The sequence below is a fragment of the Gobio gobio genome, assembly GCF_949357685.1.
Source record: "Gobio gobio genome assembly, chromosome: 4".
NCBI classification, from domain to species: Eukaryota; Metazoa; Chordata; class Actinopteri; order Cypriniformes; family Gobionidae; genus Gobio; species Gobio gobio.
In genome coordinates this window covers 594,934-618,933 of record NC_137100.1, presented here as the reverse complement: position 1 = coordinate 618,933, position 24,000 = coordinate 594,934, and the positions used below count along the sequence as shown (strand labels likewise).

Sequence of the window (24,000 nt, the reverse complement as noted above, 5' to 3'; positions counted from 1 at the left end):
TTACACAGTGAGCTGTGTAGATCATGGAAGAAACCATATTCATCACGTCTTTTCAGCCCTCAAGTAAAAACATACAGTGATATAAGGGGGCTGAAAGAATATGGTTATGGGGCGATGCCTAAAGTGGATCAGACGCTTGCTAGTTATCTGTCCCCTGCGTCAGCATCGTCCCTGAAGGCCCCCACGCTCCCCACTAAACCATTAAAAACAACATCAGGGCTAGTGGGGAAAGCGTACACGGCAGCAGGGCAGGCTGGTGCATGTTTGCATACAATGAGCATTTTGCAAGCGTACCAGGCTGAACTGCTGGGGGATTTGGATGGCGGCGAAACAGTGAGCCCTGAGGCAGTGCGCGAACTGCGTCGGGCCACAGATTTATCTCTGAGAGCCACCAAGGAGACCGCTAGAGCTATTGGGCGGTCTATGGCAGCCTTGGTGGCGACAGAGAGACATCTGTGGCTCAATTTATCTGATATTAAGGATAAAGACAGGGCTTTTCTCCTTGATGCGCCAGTTGAACCCGCTGGTCTGTTCGGCGACGCTGTAAATGAAGTCGTCGACAGATTTCAGGAGAATAAAAAGCAAGCGGAGGCTTTTAAAAAATATCTCCCGCGCCGCCACCAACCCTCTGGGGCTGCTGGGCGTGAGCAGCCCCAGCCGTCTAGCTCTTCGTACAGGCAGCAGCAAAAAGAGAGTGTCGCATCTCGTGCTCCACCTCAGAGATACGGTGGGCCAGGTCGGCACTCTCAGCCGAAGCCTTCTAAGCCGAAGACCGACCTGAGGGTCGTGCTTCAGGCGAAGAAGGCTTCAGGCCAAAAGAGGTCCTGACGCCAGCAGCGTCAGGTCTCCGAGGGCGCCCCCCCGCGGGGTGGATTGGTGTTCACCTCAGTATACGGTGCCCACTCCACTTCGTTGCCCTCAGGGGACCGTTCTGCCAACCCCGCCACCCTTGGTGCTTCGGGGCGCAGCGGTTTCCAGCGAGCTCGTGACTCGGCGTCCACAGGACAAGGTGTCACACTCGCAGCCTCCAAGGAGGTTAGAAACACAGCCAGATCGGTTAGGTGCTGCCAGTACGCTTCAGGCCGCCGAGATGGTTGCAGTGGAAATATCAGAGACCAGCCTCGAGAGGCTGGTTCCCTTAGTAGATTTTCTGGCAGAATGGAAACGTCTACCAAATATATCGCTATGGGTCCTGCAGACGGTAGAAAAGGGGTACAGAATTCAGTTTGGGTTCCACCCACCTCGTTTCAACGGAGTGCTGGTAACATCAGTACGTCCCGAGCAGGCTCTGATAATGGAACAGGAAGTAGAAACCTTGTTAAAAAAGGAGGCTATAGAACAGGTCTCTGTACAGAACAGAGAGTCGGGTTTTTACAGCCGGTACTTCTTAGTTCCAAAAAAGGATGGAGGGTTGCGCCCCATATTAGATCTTCGTCGTCTGAATCGTACGGTCAGGAAACTAAAATTCAAGATGCTGACGCTAAGTCAGATTGTGACCCAAATCAGATCCGAGGATTGGTTTGTCACAATAGATCTGAAGGACGCATACTTCCATGTCTCCATCCTTCCACAACACAGGAAGTTCCTGAGGTTCGCTTTCGGGGGCAAAGCGTACCAGTATCGGGTTCTTCCATTTGGTCTAGCTCTCTCACCCCGCACGTTCACGAAATGCGTAGATGCAGCTCTGGCCCCGCTCAGGCTGCAGGGCATACGCATTCTGAACTATATAGACGACTGGCTGATTCTGGCACAGTCGCAGGAGATGGCGGTTCGGCATCGAGATGTCGTCCTCGCGCATATTCAAAAGTTGGGGTTGAGACTGAACGCGAAGAAGAGTGTGCTTCCTCCAGTACAGAGGACCACTTTTCTAGGCGTGGTTTGGGATTCTGTAGCAATGCGGGCAGTGCTTTCACCCACGCGCATTGCTGCGATTCTGTCAGCTATAAAGAGAGTCAAACTAGGCCAGTCATTCACTGTCAAGCAGTTTCAAAAGTTGCTGGGGTTATTGGCAGCGGCGTCCAACGTGATTCCTTTTGGCCTGCTGTACATGAGGCCCTTACAGTGGTGGCTCAGGACCAGAGGGTTTTCCCCGAGGGGGAACCCTTTTCGTATGATCAAGATCACGCGGCGGTGTCTCCGCGCCTTGGTCATATGGAAGAAAGCCTGGTTCCTGTCCCAGGGTCCGGTGTTGGGGGCACTATGTCGTCGAGTCACCCTGACGACAGATGCCTCTCTCACGGGCTGGGGAGCGGTAATGGAAGGCCGCTCAGCTCAGGGTCTGTGGGGGGACCATCATCTTTCGTGGCACATCAACTGCCTGGAGATGTTGGCAGTCTTCAATGCTTTGAAGTTCTTCCTCCCGGACCTGAGGGGCCATCATGTGTTGGTCCGTACGGACAACACATCGGTGGTTTCCTATGTAAATCGTCAGGGGGGTCTGCGTTCGCGCCCACTATGCAAACTAGCGCACCAGATCCTCCTGTGGTCTCTGGGGAAGTTACTCTCCTTGAGAGCAATCTTTATCCCGGGGGCCCAGAATATTGGAGCGGACATCCTGTCAAGACAGGGGCTGAGGCCAGGGGAATGGAGACTTCACCCCGAGGTGGTGAAGCTCATTTGGGAGATTTACGGCCAGGCGGAAGTGGATCTGTTTGCGTCTCAGAATACGACGCACTGTCCACTCTGGTTCTCGTTGACACATCCAGCTCCTCTGGGACTGGATGCCATGGTACAGACGTGGCCGAGGCGGCGTCTGTACGCATTTCCCCCAGTTGTTCTGCTCCAGGGAGTTCTGGAGAAAGTTCGCCGGGAGGGGATAAGTCTACTGCTAGTAGCTCCTTACTGGCCGAGCCGGATTTGGTTCTCGAACCTTGTAACACTGCTCGATGGCTCACCTTGGAAGATTCCGATAAGGAGGGATCTTCTATCTCAGGCGGAGGGCTCAATATTTCACCCCCGCCCAGAAATGTGGAACCTATGGGTTTGGCCGCTGAGGGGGCTGAGCTCATAGAGTCTGGTCTCTCTACTGAGGTAGTGGAGACCATTCTTAGCTCCAGAGCTCCATCCACGAGGAGACTATATGCCCTGAAGTGGAGGTTGTTCACTTCTTGGTGTCAAGAACGACATTTAGATCCAGTCAACTGCCCTGTTGGTTCAGTGCTAGATTTTTTACAAGAGCGATTCTCCTCTGGGTTGACCCCTGCTACACTAAAGGTGTATGTTTCATCTATTTCTGCTTACCATGCCCATGTGGATGGTATAACTGTGGGGAGAGACCCGTTGGTAACTCGTTTCCTTCGTGGCACTAAGAGGCTGAGGCCTGCGGTGCGCACTAGAGTTCCTACTTGGGATTTGGCTATAGTGTTGGAAGGTTTATCTGCGGCTCCGTTCGAGCCACTTAACATCATCTCAGAAAAGTTTCTGACTCTGAAAACCATCTTCCTTCTTGCCATCTCTTCTATTAAGAGAGTAGGAGACCTTCAGGCCTTATCAATATCCCCTTCGTGCTTGGAGTTTGCACCAGGGATGGTTAAAGCTTTCCTTTACCCTAGATTAGGGTATGTTCCGAAGGTGTTAACCAATGTTCCACGGCCTATAGTGCTGCAGGCTCTCTGTCCTCCTCCATTTGTTAATCCAGACCAGGAAAGATTGAACCTTATATGTCCAGTGCGAGCACTGGATGCTTATGTCCACAGAGCTGCCCTGTGGAGGAAAGCGGATCAATTGTTTGTTTGTTTTGGACCTCAGAACAGGGGTCTCCCTGCGTCCAAACATACAATGAGCAAGTGGATAGTCGAGGCTATCTCACTGGCTTATGGGTCTTCTGATCAGCAGTGTCCCTTAGCTGTCAAAGCCCACTCTACTAGGAGTATGGCGGCCTCTAAGGCCTTAGTATCGGGGGTTTCCCTCAAAGAAGTCTGCGATGCGGCCGGTTGGTCCTCGCCTCTTACGTTTGTGAGATACTATGATCTTGACCTGGAATGTGCTCCAGGTTCTTCAGTGCTCCTGTCTTGAATGTGCCACAGTTTCACACGACAGGCATTTGGTATTATGGCGTTTTGGTATTTCGTTCCCAAAGCTGTCCCTAGTGGACGCAGTGTGAAGTTCCCTCGAAAGGGAACGTCTCAGGTTATGACTATAACCATAGTTCCCTGAGAAGGGAACGAAACACTGCGTCCCTTTGCCATACTCCCTGCATCCCTGTGATCCCTTGCTTCGGCAGTTTAGCTGAAGTGCGATGGGACCGGATGTATATTTATCCTTTCCTGGACGTGACGTCACCCGCCCGTGACGCTCACTCTCGCCATTGGCTGAGTTGACATACGTGCATCAGACGCTATCACGCTGTGGGCGTTCCCAAAGCTGTCCCTAGTGGACGCAGTGTTTCGTTCCCTTCTCAGGGAACTATGGTTATAGTCATAACCTGAGACGTTTCTATAGTTTCAGCGATATCTGTGGTTTCAGCGATATCTATAGTAGTTTCAGCGATATCTATAGTTTCAGCGATATCTATGGTTTCAGCGATATCTATAGTTTCAGCGATATCTATGGTTTCAGCGATATCTGTGGTTTCAGTGATATCTATGGTTTCAGTGATATCTATGGTTTCAGTGATATCTGTGGTTTCAGCGATATCTATGGTTTCAGCGATATCTATAGTTTCAGCGATATCTATGGTTTCAGTGATATCTATGGTTTCAGCGATATCTGTGGTTTCAGTGATATCTATGGTTTCAGCGATATCTATGGTTTCAGCGATATCTATAGTTTCAGTGATATCTATGGTTTCAGTGATATCTGTGGTTTCAGTGATATCTATGGTTTCAGTGATATCTATGGTTTCAGTGATATCTATGGTTTCAGTGATATCTATAGTTTCAGCGATATCTATGGTTTCAGCGATATCTGTGGTTTCAGCGATATCTATGGTTTCAGCGATATCTGTGGTTTCAGCGATATCTATGGTTTCAGTTATATCTATAGTTTCAGCGATATCTGTGGTTTCAGCGATATCTATGGTTTCAGAGATATCTGTGGTTTCAGCGATATCTGTGGTTTCAGCGATATCTATGGTTTCAGCGATATCTATGGTTTCAGCGATATCTATGGTTTCAGCGATATCTGTGGTTTCAGCGATATCTGTGGTTTCAGCGATATCTGTGGTTTCAGTGATATCTATAGTTTCAGCGATATCTATAGTTTCAGTGATATCTGTGGTTTCAGCGATATCTGTGGTTTCAGCGATATCTGTGGTTTCAGCGATATCTATGGTTTCAGTGATATCTGTGGTTTCAGTGATATCTGTGGTTTCAGTGATATCTGTGGTTTCAGCGATATCTGTGGTTTCAGCGATATCTATGGTTTCAGCGATATCTGTGGTTTCAGCGATATCTGTGGTTTCAGCGATATCTGTGGTTTCAGCGATATCTATGGTTTCAGCGATATCTGTGGTTTCAGCGATATCTGTGGTTTCAGCGATATCTGTGGTTTCAGCGATATCTGTGGTTTCAGCGATATCTGTGGTTTCAGTGATATCTGTGGTTTCAGTGATATCTGTGGTTTCAGCGATATCTGTGGTTTCAGCGATATCTGTGGTTTCAGCGATATCTGTGGTTTCAGTGATATCTGTGGTTTCAGTGATATCTGTGGTTTCAGCGATATCTATGGTTTCAGCGATATCTGTGGTTTCAGCGATATCTGTGGTTTCAGCGATATCTATGGTTTCAGCGATATCTATGGTTTCAGCGATATCTATGGTTTCAGCGATATCTATAGTTTCAGCGATATCTGTGGTTTCAGCGATATCTATGTAGGGCCCTATGATTTCCGCGATCACCGAATCGCGGACGGAATCGCGGAATTGGCATATTAACGCGGAATCTATTGTTAACGCGGAATTTCCCGGAATTTGACATATTTGGAATGAAATGCGGTTTTGTGTGGGAGAAGAACGTATGTCTGGGGAAAATGCAGACCGGGGGAAGCAAATCTGGGCGACTCAACCCCTCCCGTCATTTCAGCTCCGCCTTCAAAACAATGAAAGTATGGTGAAGCGGCTCACCACGGCTCTGCTTTCATCAGCGGAAAAGTTAAGAAACTCAACGCTAAAGCCCCGTTCACACCGCCCTCAGTACAGAGCCGAGCAGTTCCCTCAGGTAGTGCTTGCTGTATTTTGCCTTGTTTTTAATGCACTTCAATGTACTGTATGGAAAATAATGCCTTAAATGAACTTGAGAGAAAATGAGATGCACGGATCAGCGCGTCTTATGCTGCCTTCACGTGCTCTCGGAATTATCGTAATATACGAGTTTCCTAGGTAAACATTGCACCTGAACGCCCTCACATTTTGAAACTTGAATGCAATGCGCTCGTAATCACGACTTCAGAAGTCGGAATCATCAAATTTCCGATAGCACGTGAAGGCAGCATTATCCACATCATGTTCAGAAGCGGCTGTTCTTAAAGTGACAGGAGCACTGATAATGTCTGTCATTAATGTTCAAAGAACAACGGGAACAGAAGATTGTAGCTTTAATGATGATTCATCTATATTTCACTTATTATTTATGCAGTTAAGAAAGGTGTTGATAACTTTATTCAATTTCTGTGTAGACTATGCCTGACAGGGAAGGCAACAGGTAAATATAACATTTATTATAATGGGTTTATGTAAAGATTGTTTTAAGTTCAATTAAATTAAAAGTTATTTTTTAAAGCCTAATAAATGGTGAAATTGGTAGCTTTCAGTTATACTGTAATGTAACGTCATCAATGTTTCATATAGACATTAATATCAGTGATACTGGCCTTCATTCATAAAAAGATGCCATTACAACACACATTTAAAATATGCTGTCTTTAAATTGTTTCTAAATTAATTTGGAGAGTAACTGAAATTATTACAATATCAAAATATTAAAAACTCCAATGTTTTTAATTGCAATTAATCATGATTAATTACAGAAAAAATTCAATTAATTCTGGGTTTTTTTTATTATCAATTCACAGCACTAATATCTAGTTGTGACTTGAAGTGCTTAGAGTGCAGTGTTATGTTGCAGTATTTGTCCTGAAAAGTAAATGTGATGTTTGTTACCTGTTTGATGTTTGTCATTCCTATTTTATGTTTTATGTTCTATTATATTAACATTAAAAACACTCTTTTTACGACTAAAATAACAGTTAAGGGTAAAAAAAACTGAATTTGCAAAAATTAAAACGAAAAAAAAAAGGAATTAGCAAAAATTAAAACGGAAAAAACGGAATTTGGGAAAAAATAAAACGGAATTTGGGAAAAAATAAAACGGATTTCATAGGGCCCTATCTGTGGTTTCAGTGATATCTGTGGTTTCAGTGATATCTATGGTTTCAGCGATATCTATAGTTTCAGCGATATCTATAGTTTCAGCGATATCTGTGGTTTCAGTGATATCTGTGGTTTCAGTGATATCTGTGGTTTCAGCGATATCTGTGGTTTCAGCGATATCTATGGTTTCAGTGATATCTATGGTTTCAGCGATATCTGTGGTTTCAGTGATATCTATGGTTTCAGTGATATCTGTGGTTTCAGTGATATCTGTGGTTTCAGCGATATCTATAGTTTCAGCGATATCTATAGTTTCAGTGATATCTGTGGTTTCAGTGATATCTGTGGTTTCAGCGATATCTATGGTTTCAGTGATATCTGTGGTTTCAGTGATATCTATGGTTTCAGTGATATCTGTGGTTTCAGCGATATCTGTGGTTTCAGCGATATCTATGGTTTCAGTGATATCTATGGTTTCAGCGATATCTGTGGTTTCAGTGATATCTATGGTTTCAGTGATATCTGTGGTTTCAGTGATATCTGTGGTTTCAGCGATATCTGTGGTTTCAGTGATATCTGTGGTTTCAGCGATATCTGTGGTTTCAGTGATATCTGTGGTTTCAGTGATATCTATGGTTTCAGTGATATCTATGGTTTCAGTGATATCTATGGTTTCAGTGATATCTATGGTTTCAGCGATATCTGTGGTTTCAGTGATATCTATGGTTTCAGTGATATCTGTGGTTTCAGTGATATCTATAGTTTCAGTGATATCTATGGTTTCAGTGATATCTGTGGTTTCAGTGATATCTATGGTTTCAGCGATATCTATGGTTTCAGTGATATCTATGGTTTCAGTGATATCTATGGTTTCAGTGATATCTATGGTTTCAGCGATATCTATGGTTTCAGTGATATCTGTGGTTTCAGTGATATCTGTGGTTTCAGTGATATCTATGGTTTCAGCGATATCTATGGTTTCAGTGATATCTATGGTTTCAGTGATATCTATGGTTTCAGTGATATCTATGGTTTCAGTGATATCTGTGGTTTCAGTGATATCTATGGTTTCAGCGATATCTATGGTTTCAGCGATATCTATGGTTTCAGTGATATCTATGGTTTCAGTGATATCTATGGTTTCAGCGATATCTATGGTTTCAGTGATATCTGTGGTTTCAGAGATATCTGTGGTTTCAGTGATATCTATGGTTTCAGTGATATCTGTGGTTTCAGTGATATCTATAGTTTCAGCGATATCTATGGTTTCAGCGATATCTATAGTTTCAGTGATATCTATGGTTTCAGTGATATCTATGGTTTCAGCGATATCTATGGTTTCAGTGATATCTGTGGTTTCAGTGATATCTATGGTTTCAGTGATATCTATGGTTTCAGTGATATCTATGGTTTCAGCGATATCTGTGGTTTCAGTGATATCTGTGGTTTCAGTGATATCTGTGGTTTCAGTGATATCTGTGGTTTCAGTGATATCTGTGGTTTCAGTGATATCTATGGTTTCAGCGATATCTATGGTTTCAGTGATATCTGTGGTTTCAGTGATATCTATGGTTTCAGTGATATCTATGGTTTCAGCGATATCTATGGTTTCAGCGATATCTATAGTTTCAGCGATATCTATGGTTTCAGCGATATCTATAGTTTCAGCGATATCTATAGTTTCAGCGATATCTATGGTTTCAGTGATATCTGTGGTTTCAGTGATATCTATGGTTTCAGTGATATCTGTGGTTTCAGCGATATCTATAGTAGTTTCAGCGATATCTATAGTAGTTTCAGCGATATCTATGGTTTCAGCGATATCTATAGTAGTTTCAGCGATATCTATGGTTTCAGCGATATCTATAGTTTCAGTGATATCTGTGGTTTCAGCGATATCTATAGTAGTTTCAGCGATATCTATGGTTTCAGTGATATCTGTGGTTTCAGCGATATCTATAGTAGTTTCAGCGATATCTATGGTTTCAGTGATATCTGTGGTTTCAGCGATATCTATAGTAGTTTCAGCGATATCTATGGTTTCAGCGATATCTATAGTAGTTTCAGTGATATCTATGGTTTCAGCGATATCTATAGTAGTTTCAGTGATATCTATGGTTTCAGCGATATCTATAGTAGTTTCAGCGATATCTATGGTTTCAGCGATATCTATAGTAGTTTCAGCGATATCTATGGTTTCAGCGATATCTATAGTAGTTTCAGTGATATCTATAGTAGTTTCAGTGATATCTATGGTTTCAGCGATATCTATAGTAGTTTCAGTGATATCTATGGTTTCAGCGATATCTATGGTTTCAGCGATATCTATAGTAGTTTCAGTGATATCTATGGTTTCAGCGATATCTATAGTAGTTTCAGCGATATCTATGGTTTCAGCGATATCTATAGTAGTTTCAGTGATATCTATGGTTTCAGCGATATCTATAGTAGTTTCAGCGATATCTATGGTTTCAGCGATATCTATAGTTTCAGCGATATCTATGGTTTCAGCGATATCTATAGTTTCAGCGATATCTATGGTTTCAGCGATATCTATAGTTTCAGCGATATCTATAGTTTCAGTGATATCTATGGTTTCAGCGATATCTATAGTAGTTTCAGTGATATCTATGGTTTCAGCGATATCTATAGTAGTTTCAGCGATATCTATGGTTTCAGCGATATCTATAGTAGTTTCAGTGATATCTATGGTTTCAGCGATATCTATAGTAGTTTCAGCGATATCTATGGTTTCAGCGATATCTATAGTAGTTTCAGTGATATCTATGGTTTCAGCGATATCTATGGTTTCAATGATATCTATAGTTTCAGCGATATCTATAGTTTCAGCGATATCTATAGTTTCAGCGATATCTATAGTTTCAGCGATATCTATAGTTTCAGCGATATCTATGGTTTCAGCGATTTCTATGGTTTCAGAGATATCTATGGTTTCAGAGATATCTGTGGTTTCAGTGATATCTATAGTTTCAGTGATATCTATAGTTTCAGTGATATCTATGGTTTCAGCGATATCTATGGTTTCAGCGATATCTGTGGTTTCAGCGATATCTATGGTTTCAGAGATATCTGTGGTTTCAGCGATATCTATGGTTTCAGCGATATCTGTGGTTTCAGAGATATCTGTGGTTTCAGCGATATCTATGGTTTCAGCGATATCTATGGTTTCAGCGATATCTATGGTTTCAGCGATATCTATGGTTTCAGCGATATCTGTGGTTTCAGCGATATCTGTGGTTTCAGTGATATCTATAGTTTCAGCGATATCTATGGTTTCAGCGATATCTGTGGTTTCAGAGATATCTGTGGTTTCAGAGATATCTGTGGTTTCAGCGATATCTGTGGTTTCAGAGATATCTGTGGTTTCAGCGATATCTGTGGTTTCAGTGATATCTGTGGTTTCAGTGATATCTGTGGTTTCAGCGATATCTGTGGTTTCAGTGATATCTATAGTTTCAGCGATATCTATGGTTTCAGCGATATCTGTGGTTTCAGTGATATCTATAGTTTCAGCGATATCTATGGTTTCAGCGATATCTGTGGTTTCAGAGATATCTGTGGTTTCAGAGATATCTGTGGTTTCAGAGATATCTGTGGTTTCAGCGATATCTATGGTTTCAGCGATATCTATGGTTTCAGCGATATCTATGGTTTCAGCGATATCTGTGGTTTCAGCGATATCTGTGGTTTCAGTGATATCTGTGGTTTCAGTGATATCTATGGTTTCAGTGATATCTGTGGTTTCAGTGATATCTGTGGTTTCAGTGATATCTATAGTTTCAGTGATATCTGTGGTTTCAGCGATATCTGTGGTTTCAGCGATATCTATGGTTTCAGCGATATCTATGGTTTCAGCGATATCTATGGTTTCAGCGATATCTGTGGTTTCAGCGATATCTATAGTTTCAGTGATATCTGTGGTTTCAGTGATATCTATGGTTTCAGTGATATCTGTGGTTTCAGTGATATCTGTGGTTTCAGTGATATCTATAGTTTCAGCGATATCTATAGTTTCAGTGATATCTGTGGTTTCAGCGATATCTGTGGTTTCAGTGATATCTATGGTTTCAGTGATATCTATAGTTTCAGCGATATCTATAGTTTCAGTGATATCTGTGGTTTCAGCGATATCTGTGGTTTCAGCGATATCTGTGGTTTCAGTGATATCTATGGTTTCAGTGATATCTGTGGTTTCAGTGATATCTATGGTTTCAGCGATATCTATGGTTTCAGCGATATCTATGGTTTCAGCGATATCTGTGGTTTCAGCGATATCTATAGTTTCAGTGATATCTGTGGTTTCAGTGATATCTATGGTTTCAGTGATATCTGTGGTTTCAGTGATATCTGTGGTTTCAGTGATATCTATAGTTTCAGCGATATCTATAGTTTCAGTGATATCTGTGGTTTCAGCGATATCTGTGGTTTCAGCGATATCTGTGGTTTCAGCGATATCTATGGTTTCAGTGATATCTGTGGTTTCAGTGATATCTGTGGTTTCAGCGATATCTGTGGTTTCAGCGATATCTGTGGTTTCAGCGATATCTGTGGTTTCAGCGATATCTGTGGTTTCAGCGATATCTGTGGTTTCAGTGATATCTGTGGTTTCAGCGATATCTGTGGTTTCAGCGATATCTGTGGTTTCAGCGATATCTGTGGTTTCAGTGATATCTGTGGTTTCAGCGATATCTATGGTTTCAGCGATATCTGTGGTTTCAGCGATATCTGTGGTTTCAGCGATATCTGTGGTTTCAGCGATATCTGTGGTTTCAGCGATATCTATGGTTTCAGCGATATCTGTGGTTTCAGCGATATCTGTGGTTTCAGCGATATCTGTGGTTTCAGCGATATCTGTGGTTTCAGTGATATCTATAGTTTCAGTGATATCTGTGGTTTCAGCGATATCTGTGGTTTCAGCGATATCTATGGTTTCAGCGATATCTATGGTTTCAGCGATATCTATGGTTTCAGCGATATCTATAGTTTCAGCGATATCTATGGTTTCAGCGATATCTATGGTTTCAGCGATATCTGTGGTTTCAGCGATATCTATGTAGGGCCCTATGATTTCCGCGATCACCGAATCGCGGACGGAATCGCGGAATTGGCATATTAACGCGGAATCTATTGTTAACGCGGAATTTCCCGGAATTTGACATATTTGGAATGAAATGCGGTTTTGTGTGGGAGAAGAACGTATGTCTGGGGAAAATGCAGACCGGGGGAAGCAAATCTGGGCGACTCAACCCCTCCCGTCATTTCAGCTCCGCCTTCAAAACAATGAAAGTATGGTGAAGCGGCTCACCACGGCTCTGCTTTCATCAGCGGAAAAGTTAAGAAACTCAACGCTAAAGCCCCGTTCACACCGCCCTCAGTACAGAGCCGAGCAGTTCCCTCAGGTAGTGCTTGCTGTATTTTGCCTTGTTTTTAATGCACTTCAATGTACTGTATGGAAAATAATGCCTTAAATGAACTTGAGAGAAAATGAGATGCGCGGATCAGCGCGTCTTATGCTGCCTTCACGTGCTCTCGGAATTATCGTAATATACGAGTTTCCTAGGTAAACATTGCACCTGAACGCCCTCACATTTTGAAACTTGAATGCAATGCGCTCGTAATCACGACTTCAGAAGTCGGAATCATCAAATTTCCGATAGCACGTGAAGGCAGCATTATCCACATCATGTTCAGAAGCGGCTGTTCTTAAAGTGACAGGAGCACTGATAATGTCTGTCATTAATGTTCAAAGAACAACGGGAACAGAAGATTGTAGCTTTAATGATGATTCATCTATATTTCACTTATTATTTATGCAGTTAAGAAAGGTGTTGATAACTTTATTCAATTTCTGTGTAGACTATGCCTGACAGGGAAGGCCACAGGTAAATATAACATTTATTATAATGGGTTTATGTAAAGATTGTTTTAAGTTCAATTAAATTAAAAGTTATTTTTTAAAGCCTAATAAATGGTGAAATTGGTAGCTTTCAGTTATACTGTAATGTAACGTCATCAATGTTTCATATAGACATTAATATCAGTGATACTGGCCTTCATTCATAAAAAGATGCCATTACAACACACATTTAAAATATGCTGTCTTTAAATTGTTTCTAAATTAATTTGGAGAGTAACTGAAATTATTACAATATCAAAATATTAAAAACTCCAATGTTTTTAATTGCAATTAATCATGATTAATTACAGAAAAAATTCAATTAATTCTGGGTTTTTTTTATTATCAATTCACAGCACTAATATCTAGTTGTGACTTGAAGTGCTTAGAGTGCAGTGTTATGTTGCAGTATTTGTCCTGAAAAGTAAATGTGATGTTTGTTACCTGTTTGATGTTTGTCATTCCTATTTTATGTTTTATGTTCTATTATATTAACATTAAAAACACTCTTTTTACGACTAAAATAACAGTTAAGGGTAAAAAAAACTGAATTTGCAAAAATTAAAACGGAAAAAAAAAGGAATTAGCAAAAATTAAAACGGAAAAAACGGAATTTGGGAAAAAATAAAACGGAATTTGGGAAAAAATAAAACGGATTTCATAGGGCCCTATCTGTGGTTTCAGTGATATCTGTGGTTTCAGCGATATCTGTGGTTTCAGTGATATCTATGGTTTCAGTGATATCTATGGTTTCAGCGATATCTATAGTTTCAGTGATATCTGTGGTTTCAGTGATATCTGTGGTTTCAGTGATATCTGTGGTTTCAGTGATATCTGTGGTTTCAGTGATATCTATAGTTTCAGCGATATCTGTGGTTTCAGTGATATCTATGGTTTCAGTGATATCTATGGTTTCAGCGATATCTGTGGTTTCAGCGATATCTATGGTTTCAGCGATATCTATGGTTTCAGCGATATCTGTGGTTTCAGTGATATCTGTGGTTTCAGTGATATCTGTAGTTTCAGTGATATCTATGGTTTCAGCGATATCTATGGTTTCAGCGATATCTGTGGTTTCAGTGATATCTGTGGTTTCAGCGATATCTATGGTTTCAGCGATATCTGTGGTTTCAGTGATATCTGTGGTTTCAGTGATATCTGTAGTTTCAGTGATATCTATGGTTTCAGTGATATCTGTGGTTTCAGCGATATCTATGGTTTCAGTGATATCTATGGTTTCAGCGATATCTATAGTTTCAGTGATATCTGTGGTTTCAGTGATATCTGTGGTTTCAGCGATATCTATAGTTTCAGTGATATCTGTGGTTTCAGTGATATCTGTGGTTTCAGTGATATCTATGGTTTCAGCGATATCTATAGTTTCAGTGATATCTGTGGTTTCAGTGATATCTATGGTTTCAGCGATATCTATAGTTTCAGTGATATCTGTGGTTTCAGCGATATCTATGGTTTCAGTGATATCTATGGTTTCAGTGATATCTGTGGTTTCAGTGATATCTGTGGTTTCAGTGATATCTATGGTTTCAGTGATATCTGTGGTTTCAGTGATATCTATGGTTTCAGTGATATCTATGGTTTCAGTGATATCTGTGGTTTCAGTGATATCTATGGTTTCAGTGATATCTATGGTTTCAGTGATATCTGTGGTTTCAGTGATATCTATGGTTTCAGTGATATCTATGGTTTCAGTGATATCTGTGGTTTCAGTGATATCTATGGTTTCAGTGATATCTATGGTTTCAGTGATATCTGTGGTTTCAGTGATATCTATGGTTTCAGTGATATCTATGGTTTCAGTGATATCTGTGGTTTCAGTGATATCTATGGTTTCAGCGATATCTATAGTTTCAGCGATATCTATGGTTTCAGCGATATCTGTGGTTTCAGTGATATCTATGGTTTCAGTGATATCTGTGGTTTCAGTGATATCTATGGTTTCAGTGATATCTATGGTTTCAGTGATATCTATGGTTTCAGCGATATCTATAGTTTCAGCGATATCTATGGTTTCAGTGATATCTGTGGTTTCAGTGATATCTATGGTTTCAGCGATATCTATAGTTTCAGCGATATCTATGGTTTCAGTGATATCTGTGGTTTCAGTGATATCTATAGTTTCAGCGATATCTATGGTTTCAGTGATATCTGTGGTTTCAGTGATATCTATGGTTTCAGCGATATCTATAGTTTCAGCGATATCTATGGTTTCAGCGATATCTATAGTTTCAGTGATATCTATGGTTTCAGTGATATCTGTGGTTTCAGCGATATCTGTGGTTTCAGCGATATCTGTGGTTTCAGCGATATCTGTGGTTTCAGTGATATCTGTGGTTTCAGCGATATCTGTGGTTTCAGTGATATCTATGGTTTCAGTGATATCTATGGTTTCAGCGATATCTATAGTTTCAGTGATATCTATGGTTTCAGTGATATCTGTGGTTTCAGCGATATCTGTGGTTTCAGTGATATCTGTGGTTTCAGTGATATCTATGGTTTCAGTGATATCTATGGTTTCAGCGATATCTATAGTTTCAGTGATATCTGTGGTTTCAGTGATATCTATGGTTTCAGCGATATCTGTGGTTTCAGTGATATCTGTGGTTTCAGTGATATCTATGGTTTCAGCGATATCTGTGGTTTCAGCGATATCTGTGGTTTCAGTGATATCTGTGGTTTCAGCGATATCTGTGGTTTCAGCGATATCTATGGTTTCAGTGATATCTATGGTTTCAGCGATATCTGTGGTTTCAGTGATATCTGTGGTTTCAGTGATATCTATGGTTTCAGCGATATCTGTGGTTTCAGCGATATCTGTGGTTTCAGCGATATCTGTGGTTTCAGCGATATCTATAGTAGTTTCAGTGATATCTATAGTTTCAGCGATATCTGTGGTTTCAGCGATATCTGTGGTTTCAGCGATATCTATGGTTTCAGCGATATCTGTGGTTTCAGCGATATCTGTGGTTTCAGCGATATCTATGGTTTCAGCGATATCTGTGGTTTCAGCGATATCTATAGTAGTTTCAGTGATATCTATAGTTTCAGCGATATCTGTGGTTTCAGTGATATCTATGGTTTCAGCGATATCTGTGGTTTCAGTGATATCTGTGGTTTCAGCGATATCTATAGTAGTTTCAGTGATATCTATAGTTTCAGCGATATCTGTGGTTTCAGCGATATCTGTGGTTTCAGCGATATCTATGGTTTCAGCGATATCTATGGTTTCAGCGATATCTATAGTTTCAGCGATATCTGTGGTTTCAGCGATATCTGTGGTTTCAGCGATATCTATGGTTTCAGTGATATCTATGGTTTCAGCGATATCTGTGGTTTCAGTGATATCTGTGGTTTCAGCGATATCTATGGTTTCAGTGATATCTATAGTTTCAGCGATATCTGTGGTTTCAGCGATATCTGTGGTTTCAGCGATATCTATGGTTTCAGCGATATCTATGGTTTCAGTGATATCTATGGTTTCAGCGATATCTGTGGTTTCAGCGATATCTATGGTTTCAGTGATATCTATGGTTTCAGTGATATCTATGGTTTCAGCGATATCTATAGTTTCAGCGATATCTATGGTTTCAGCGATATCTATAGTTTCAGTGATATCTATAGTTTCAGCGATATCTATGGTTTCAGTGATATCTATGGTTTCAGTGATATCTATGGTTTCAGTGATATCTATGGTTTCAGTGATATCTGTGGTTTCAGTGATATCTATGGTTTCAGTGATATCTATGGTTTCAGCGATATCTATAGTAGTTTCAGCGATATCTATGGTTTCAGCGATATCTATAGTTTCAGCGATATCTGTGGTTTCAGCAATATCTATAGTTTCAGCGATATCTATAGTTTCAGCGATATCTATGGTTTCAGTGATATCTATGGTTTCAGCGATATCTGTGGTTTCAGCGATATCTATAGTAGTTTCAGTGATATCTATGGTTTCAGTGATATCTGTGGTTTCAGTGATATCTATGGTTTCAGTGATATCTGTGGTTTCAGTGATATCTATGGTTTCAGTGATATCTATGGTTTCAGTGATATCTGTGGTTTCAGTGATATCTATGGTTTCAGTGATATCTGTGGTTTCAGCGATATCTATAGTAGTTTCAGCGATATCTATAGTAGTTTCAGCGATATCTATGGTTTCAGCGATATCTATAGTAGTTTCAGCGATATCTATGGTTTCAGCGATATCTATAGTTTCAGTGATATCTGTGGTTTCAGCGATATCTATAGTAGTTTCAGCGATATCTATGGTTTCAGTGATATCTGTGGTTTCAGCGATATCTATAGTAGTTTCAGCGATATCTATGGTTTCAGTGATATCTGTGGTTTCAGCGATATCTATAGTAGTTTCAGCGATATCTATGGTTTCAGCGATATCTATAGTTTCAGCGATATCTATGGTTTCAGCGATATCTATAGTTTCAGCGATATCTATGGTTTCAGCGATATCTATAGTTTCAGCGATATCTATAGTTTCAGCGATATCTATGGTTTCAGCGATATCTATAGTTTCAGCGATATCTATAGTTTCAGCGATATCTATAGTTTCAGCGATATCTATAGTTTCAGCGATATCTATGGTTTCAGCGATATCTATGGTTTCAGCGATATCTATAGTTTCAGCGATATCTATGGTTTCAGCGATATCTATGGTTTCAATGATATCTATGGTTTCAGCGATATCTGTGGTTTCAGTGATATCTATAGTTTCAGCGATATCTGTGGTTTCAGTGATATCTATAGTTTCAGCGATATCTATGGTTTCAGCGATATCTATAGTTTCAGCGATATCTATGGTTTCAATGATATCTATGGTTTCAGCGATATCTGTGGTTTCAGTGATATCTATGGTTTCAATGATATCTATGGTTTCAGCGATATCTGTGGTTTCAGTGATATCTGTGGTTTCAGCGATATCTGTGGTTTCAGTGATATCTATGGTTTCAATGATATCTATGGTTTCAGTGATATCTATGGTTTCAGTGATATCTGTGGTTTCAGTGATATCTGTGGTTTCAGTGATATCTATGGTTTCAATGATATCTATGGTTTCAGCGATATCTGTGGTTTCAGTGATATCTATGGTTTCAGCGATATCTATAGTTTCAGCGATATCTATAGTTTCAGCGATATCTATGGTTTCAATGATATCTATGGTTTCAGCGATATCTGTGGTTTCAGTGATATCTGTGGTTTCAGCGATATCTATGGTTTCAGTGATATCTATGGTTTCAGTGATATCTGTGGTTTCAGTGATATCTGTGGTTTCAGCGATATCTATGGTTTCAGCGATATCTGTGGTTTCAGCGATATCTATAGTTTCAGTGATATCTGTGGTTTCAGTGATATTTATGGTTTCAGCGATATCTGTGGTTTCAGCGATATCTATGGTTTCAGCGATATCTATGGTTTCAGCGATATCTATAGTTTCAGTGATATCTGTGGTTTCAGTGATATTTATGGTTTCAGCGATATCTGTGGTTTCAGCGATATCTGTGGTTTCAGCAATATCTATGGTTTCAGCGATATCTATAGTTTCAGTGATATCTGTGGTTTCAGTGATATTTATGGTTTCAGCGATATCTGTGGTTTCAGCGATATCTGTGGTTTCAGCGATATCTGTGGTTTCAGCGATATCTGTGGTTTCAGCGATATCTGTGGTTTCAGTGATATCTATGGTTTCAATGATATCTATGGTTTCAGTGATATCTGTGGTTTCAGTGATATCTATGGTTTCAATGATATCTATGGTTTCAGCGATATCTGTGGTTTCAGTGATATCTATGGTTTCAATGATATCTATGGTTTCAGTGATATCTGTGGTTTCAGTGATATCTGTGGTTTCAGTGATATCTGTGGTTTCAGTGATATCTGTGGTTTCAGTGATATCTATGGTTTCAATGATATCTATGGTTTCAGCGATATCTGTGGTTTCAGTGATATCTGTGGTTTCAATGATATCTATGGTTTCAGCGATATCTGTGGTTTCAGTGATATCTGTGGTTTCAGTGATATCTATGGTTTCAGTGATATCTGTGGTTTCAGCGATATCTATAGTTTCAGTGATATCTATGGTTTCAGCGATATCTGTGGTTTCAGTGATATCTGTGGTTTCAGTGATATCTATGGTTTCAGTGATATCTATGGTTTCAGCGATATCTATAGTTTCAGTGATATCTGTGGTTTCAGTGATATCTATGGTTTCAGTGATATCTATGGTTTCAATGATATCTATGGTTTCAGCGATATCTGTGGTTTCAGTGATATCTGTGGTTTCAGTGATATCTATGGTTTCAGTGATATCTGTGGTTTCAGCGATATCTATAGTTTCAGTGATATCTATGGTTTCAGTGATATCTGTGGTTTCAGTGATATCTATGGTTTCAGTGATATCTATGGTTTCAGCGATATCTATAGTTTCAGTGATATCTGTGGTTTCAGTGATATCTATGGTTTCAGCGATATCTATGGTTTCAGTGATATCTATGGTTTCAGCGATATCTATAGTTTCAGCGATATCTATGGTTTCAGTGATATCTATGGTTTCAGTGATATCTATGGTTTCAGTGATATCTGTGGTTTCAGTGATATCTATGGTTTCAGTGATATCTATGGTTTCTGCGATATCTATAGTTTCAGCGATATCTATGGTTTCAGTGATATCTATGGTTTCAGTGATATCTATGGTTTCAGCGATATCTATGGTTTCAGTGATATCTGTGGTTTCAGCGATATCTATAGTTTCAGCGATATCTATGGTTTCAGTGATATCTATGGTTTCAGCGATATCTATAGTTTCAGCGATATCTATGGTTTCAGTGATATCTATGGTTTCAGTGATATCTATGGTTTCAGCGATATCTATGGTTTCAGCGATATCTATAGTTTCAGCGATATCTATAGTTTCAGCGATATCTATAGTTTCAGCGATATCTATGGTTTCAGCGATATCTATGGTTTCAGCGATATCTATAGTTTCAGCGATATCTGTGGTTTCAGCGATATCTATAGTTTCAGTGATATATATAGTTTCAGTGATATCTATAGTTTCAGCGATATCTATGGTTTCAGCGATATCTATGGTTTCAGCGATATCTATGGTTTCAGCGATATCTATAGTTTCAGCGATATCTGTGGTTTCAGTGATATCTATGGTTTCAGTGATATCTATGGTTTCAGCGATATCTGTGGTTTCAGCGATATCTATGGTTTCAGTGATATCTATGGTTTCTGCGATATCTATAGTTTCAGCGATATCTATGGTTTCAGTGATATCTATGGTTTCAGTGATATCTATGGTTTCAGCGATATCTATGGTTTCAGTGATATCTGTGGTTTCAGCGATATCTATAGTTTCAGCGATATCTATGGTTTCAGTGATATCTATGGTTTCAGCGATATCTATAGTTTCAGCGATATCTATGGTTTCAGTGATATCTATGGTTTCAGTGATATCTATGGTTTCAGCGATATCTATGGTTTCAGCGATATCTATAGTTTCAGCGATATCTATAGTTTCAGCGATATCTATAGTTTCAGCGATATCTATGGTTTCAGCGATATCTATAGTTTCAGCGATATCTATGGTTTCAGTGATATCTATGGTTTCAGTGATATCTATGGTTTCAGCGATATCTATGGTTTCAGCGATATCTATAGTTTCAGTGATATATATAGTTTCAGTGATATCTATAGTTTCAGCGATATCTATGGTTTCAGCGATATCTATGGTTTCAGCGATATCTATGGTTTCAGCGATATCTATAGTTTCAGCGATATCTGTGGTTTCAGTGATATCTATAGTTTCAGCGATATCTATGGTTTCAGCGATATCTATGGTTTCAGCGATATCTATGGTTTCAGCGATATCAGCGATATCTATGGTTTCAGCGATATCTATAGTTTCAGCGATATCTATAGTTTCAGCGATATCTATAGTTTCAGCGATATCTATAGTTTCAGCGATATCTATGGTTTCTCCACGGGGTTTGCAGCTTCTCGATGACGTTCGCGTCGGGTAATTACGTCACTTCTAAACGTTCCCATGGCAACAGGGGGAAATGGCGGCTCTTGTGTGAAGTAAATGAACATTTTTCAACTTTCTGCCAATATATGTGACTTTTTTGCGACGAAAATGCAGGGATTATGAAATCATGCTAGCCCCGCATATTTTGGGCGAAAGTGCGGCGTATTTGAAAAAATGCGGACTTTAGCTGATTATGCATTAAATCACGCATAATCACGTTTTTCTGGATGGACTGAAATATGAACACTGATAATAATCATAACTGTGTGTTGATCATCAGATCCTCATATGAGTCTCTGTTTCTCCGCGGACAGCAAAGTGAGCTCAACTCCTTCCTGTGGACGATAAAGCGAGACCCGCCCTCGTATTTCTACGGCACCATCCACGTCCCGTACACCCGCGTGTGGGACTTCATCCCCCAGAACTCCAAGCAGGCCTTCCAGGAGAGCAGCGTGGTGTACTTCGAGCTGGACCTGACCGACCCATTGACCATCTCAGCTCTGAGCAGCTGCCAGCTGCTGCCCCAGGGGGAGAACCTGCAGGACGTGCTGCCGCGGGACATCTACCGGCGGCTCAAGAGACACCTGGAGTACGTCAAGCTCATGCTGCCCTCCTGGATGACCCCGGACCAGCGGGGCCAGGGCCTGTACGCCGACTACCTGTTCAACGCCATCGCCGGAAACTGGGAGCGCAAGCGGCCCGTGTGGGTCATGCTGATGGTCAACTCTCTGACCGAGGCGGACATCAAGACCCGCGGCGTGCCCGTGCTGGACCTGTATCTGGCTCAGGAGGCCGAGCGGATGAAGAAGAGGACCGGAGCCGTGGAGAAGGTGGAGGAGCAGTGCCATCCTCTCAACGGCCTCAACTTCTCTCAGGTGAGTGTGTGTTTCATTCAGTCCATCACTACATATGAGTGGTTTGGGGCTGATATAGACGGTTTCATCGGGCGGTTGCCACGGTTACGCCCCTTGCCCGAAGTTAAAGGGTTAGTTCACCCAAAAATGTAAATTGTGTCATTAATGAACCCTTCTTAAAACCCATCTTTTCTTTTTGGCTTTTGACACCTAGTAAGATGTCGACTATATTTACTTGATTTAATTTGTTACTTTGAATGCTTTTATTGTGTGGTTAGTTATTGTACATATGTTTTTTCTGTACAGCACTTTGGTCAACTATGGTTGTTGTAAAGTGCTTAACAAATAAAGTTGGTATGGTATGGTAATCAGTGAGTCGATTCAGCGGTTCAGAGCGTTATGAATCAGTGAGTCGATTCAGCGGTTCAGAGCGTTATGAATCAGTGAGTCGATTCAGCGGTTCAGAGCGTTATGAATCAGTGAGTCGATTCAGCGGTTCAGAGCGTTATGAGTCAGTGAGTCGATTCAGTGGTTCAGAGCGTTATGAATCAGTGAGTCGATTCAGCGGTTCAGAGCGTTATGAATCAGTGAGTCGATTCAGCGGTTCAGAGCGTTATGAATCAGTGAGTCGATTCAGTGGTTCAGAGCGTTATGAATCAGTGAGTCGATTCAGCGGTTTGGAGCGTTATGAATCAGTGAGTCGATTCAGCGGTTCAGAGCGTTATGAATCAGTGAGTCGATTCAGCAGTTTGGATCGCCAAATTTCAGCAGTTTGACAAGCGATCCGAATCATGATTCTACTCACTGATTCATAACGCTCTGAACCGCTGAATCGACTCACTGATTCATAACGCTTCGAAGCTTCATGATGTCGTGTTTTGAAATCGTCATCACTATATAAGTCGTTATTTAGGGTTTTTTTGCGCACAGAAACTATTCTCGTCTTCATAAAGTTATTGTAGAGCCGCTGTAGTGAGATGGACTTTGTAACTTTAGTCTTTAGTGTCTTTTAAGGGTCTTGAGAGTGTAAAGTTGAGCCAATGGAGGCCTTTCAGAGCATCAGATTTACACTAAAATATCTTCATTTGTGTCTGAAGATGAACGGAGGTCTGACGGGTGTCCAACCACATGAGGCTCAGTCATTAATCACACAATTTACAGTTTTGGGTGAACTAACCCTTTAAGGGGGGCGTTTCCCCCACTCTATATTGCAGACAGAAATGGGAGATTATTTATAATATGCTGAAACAATAAAACCATGTAAATTAAGATAATGCTGCCCAATTAAAATGAAAGATGATCGCGCATAAGAAAGATAACGCAGCCTCTGTTGTTATTGATTCTTTGTGGACGTCTACCGGAAGTTACGTTTGGGCCACAAAAGCGCGCATGCGCAGGAACGTTTGTTTATGTTGTTGCCATTGAAACCGTCTATAACATAACACTGAAACTCTAACGAGTGTTTCTCAGTGCTCTTCATGTAGTGCACTAAAGAGTGTGTGATTCGCGTCAGCTGTGCAAACGCTCCTCTTCTGGAGTGTCTTCTGTTATTAACGGTGATTTGAGCGTAATGGTTGGCGTCTGAATCTGACTCAGAGCCGTGTTGGTGTCGGCCCCTAAATAGAGTTATTATCAAGTCCAGTCGGCTTTAGTTCTACAGTCATTATTCAGATCATGGCCACAGGTGTGAAACTCCAGCTCTAGTTCTGCAGACGCATTGGGAACAACAGCAACTCAGCCACACAGAGCGGGGTCAGCAGATGCTGAGGGTCACAGAGCGGGGTCAGCACATGCTGAGGGTCACAGAGCGGGGTCAGCGCATGCTGAGGGTCACAGAGCGGGGTCAGCGCATGCTGAGGGT

General features: G+C 40.9%; 1 protein-coding gene across 1 annotated transcript in view; it reads left to right on the top strand.

Moving 5' to 3' along the window:
• The window catches only part of trabd2a (TraB domain containing 2A), a 91,236-nt gene that overhangs the window by 8,631 nt on the left and 58,605 nt on the right, over positions 1-24,000 (top strand). Inside the window, exon 2 of the mRNA XM_079814698.1 lies at positions 21,600-22,160. Within this exon, the coding sequence (XP_079670824.1) occupies positions 21,600-22,160 (561 nt within the window). The remainder of the gene's footprint in view (positions 1-21,599; positions 22,161-24,000) is intronic.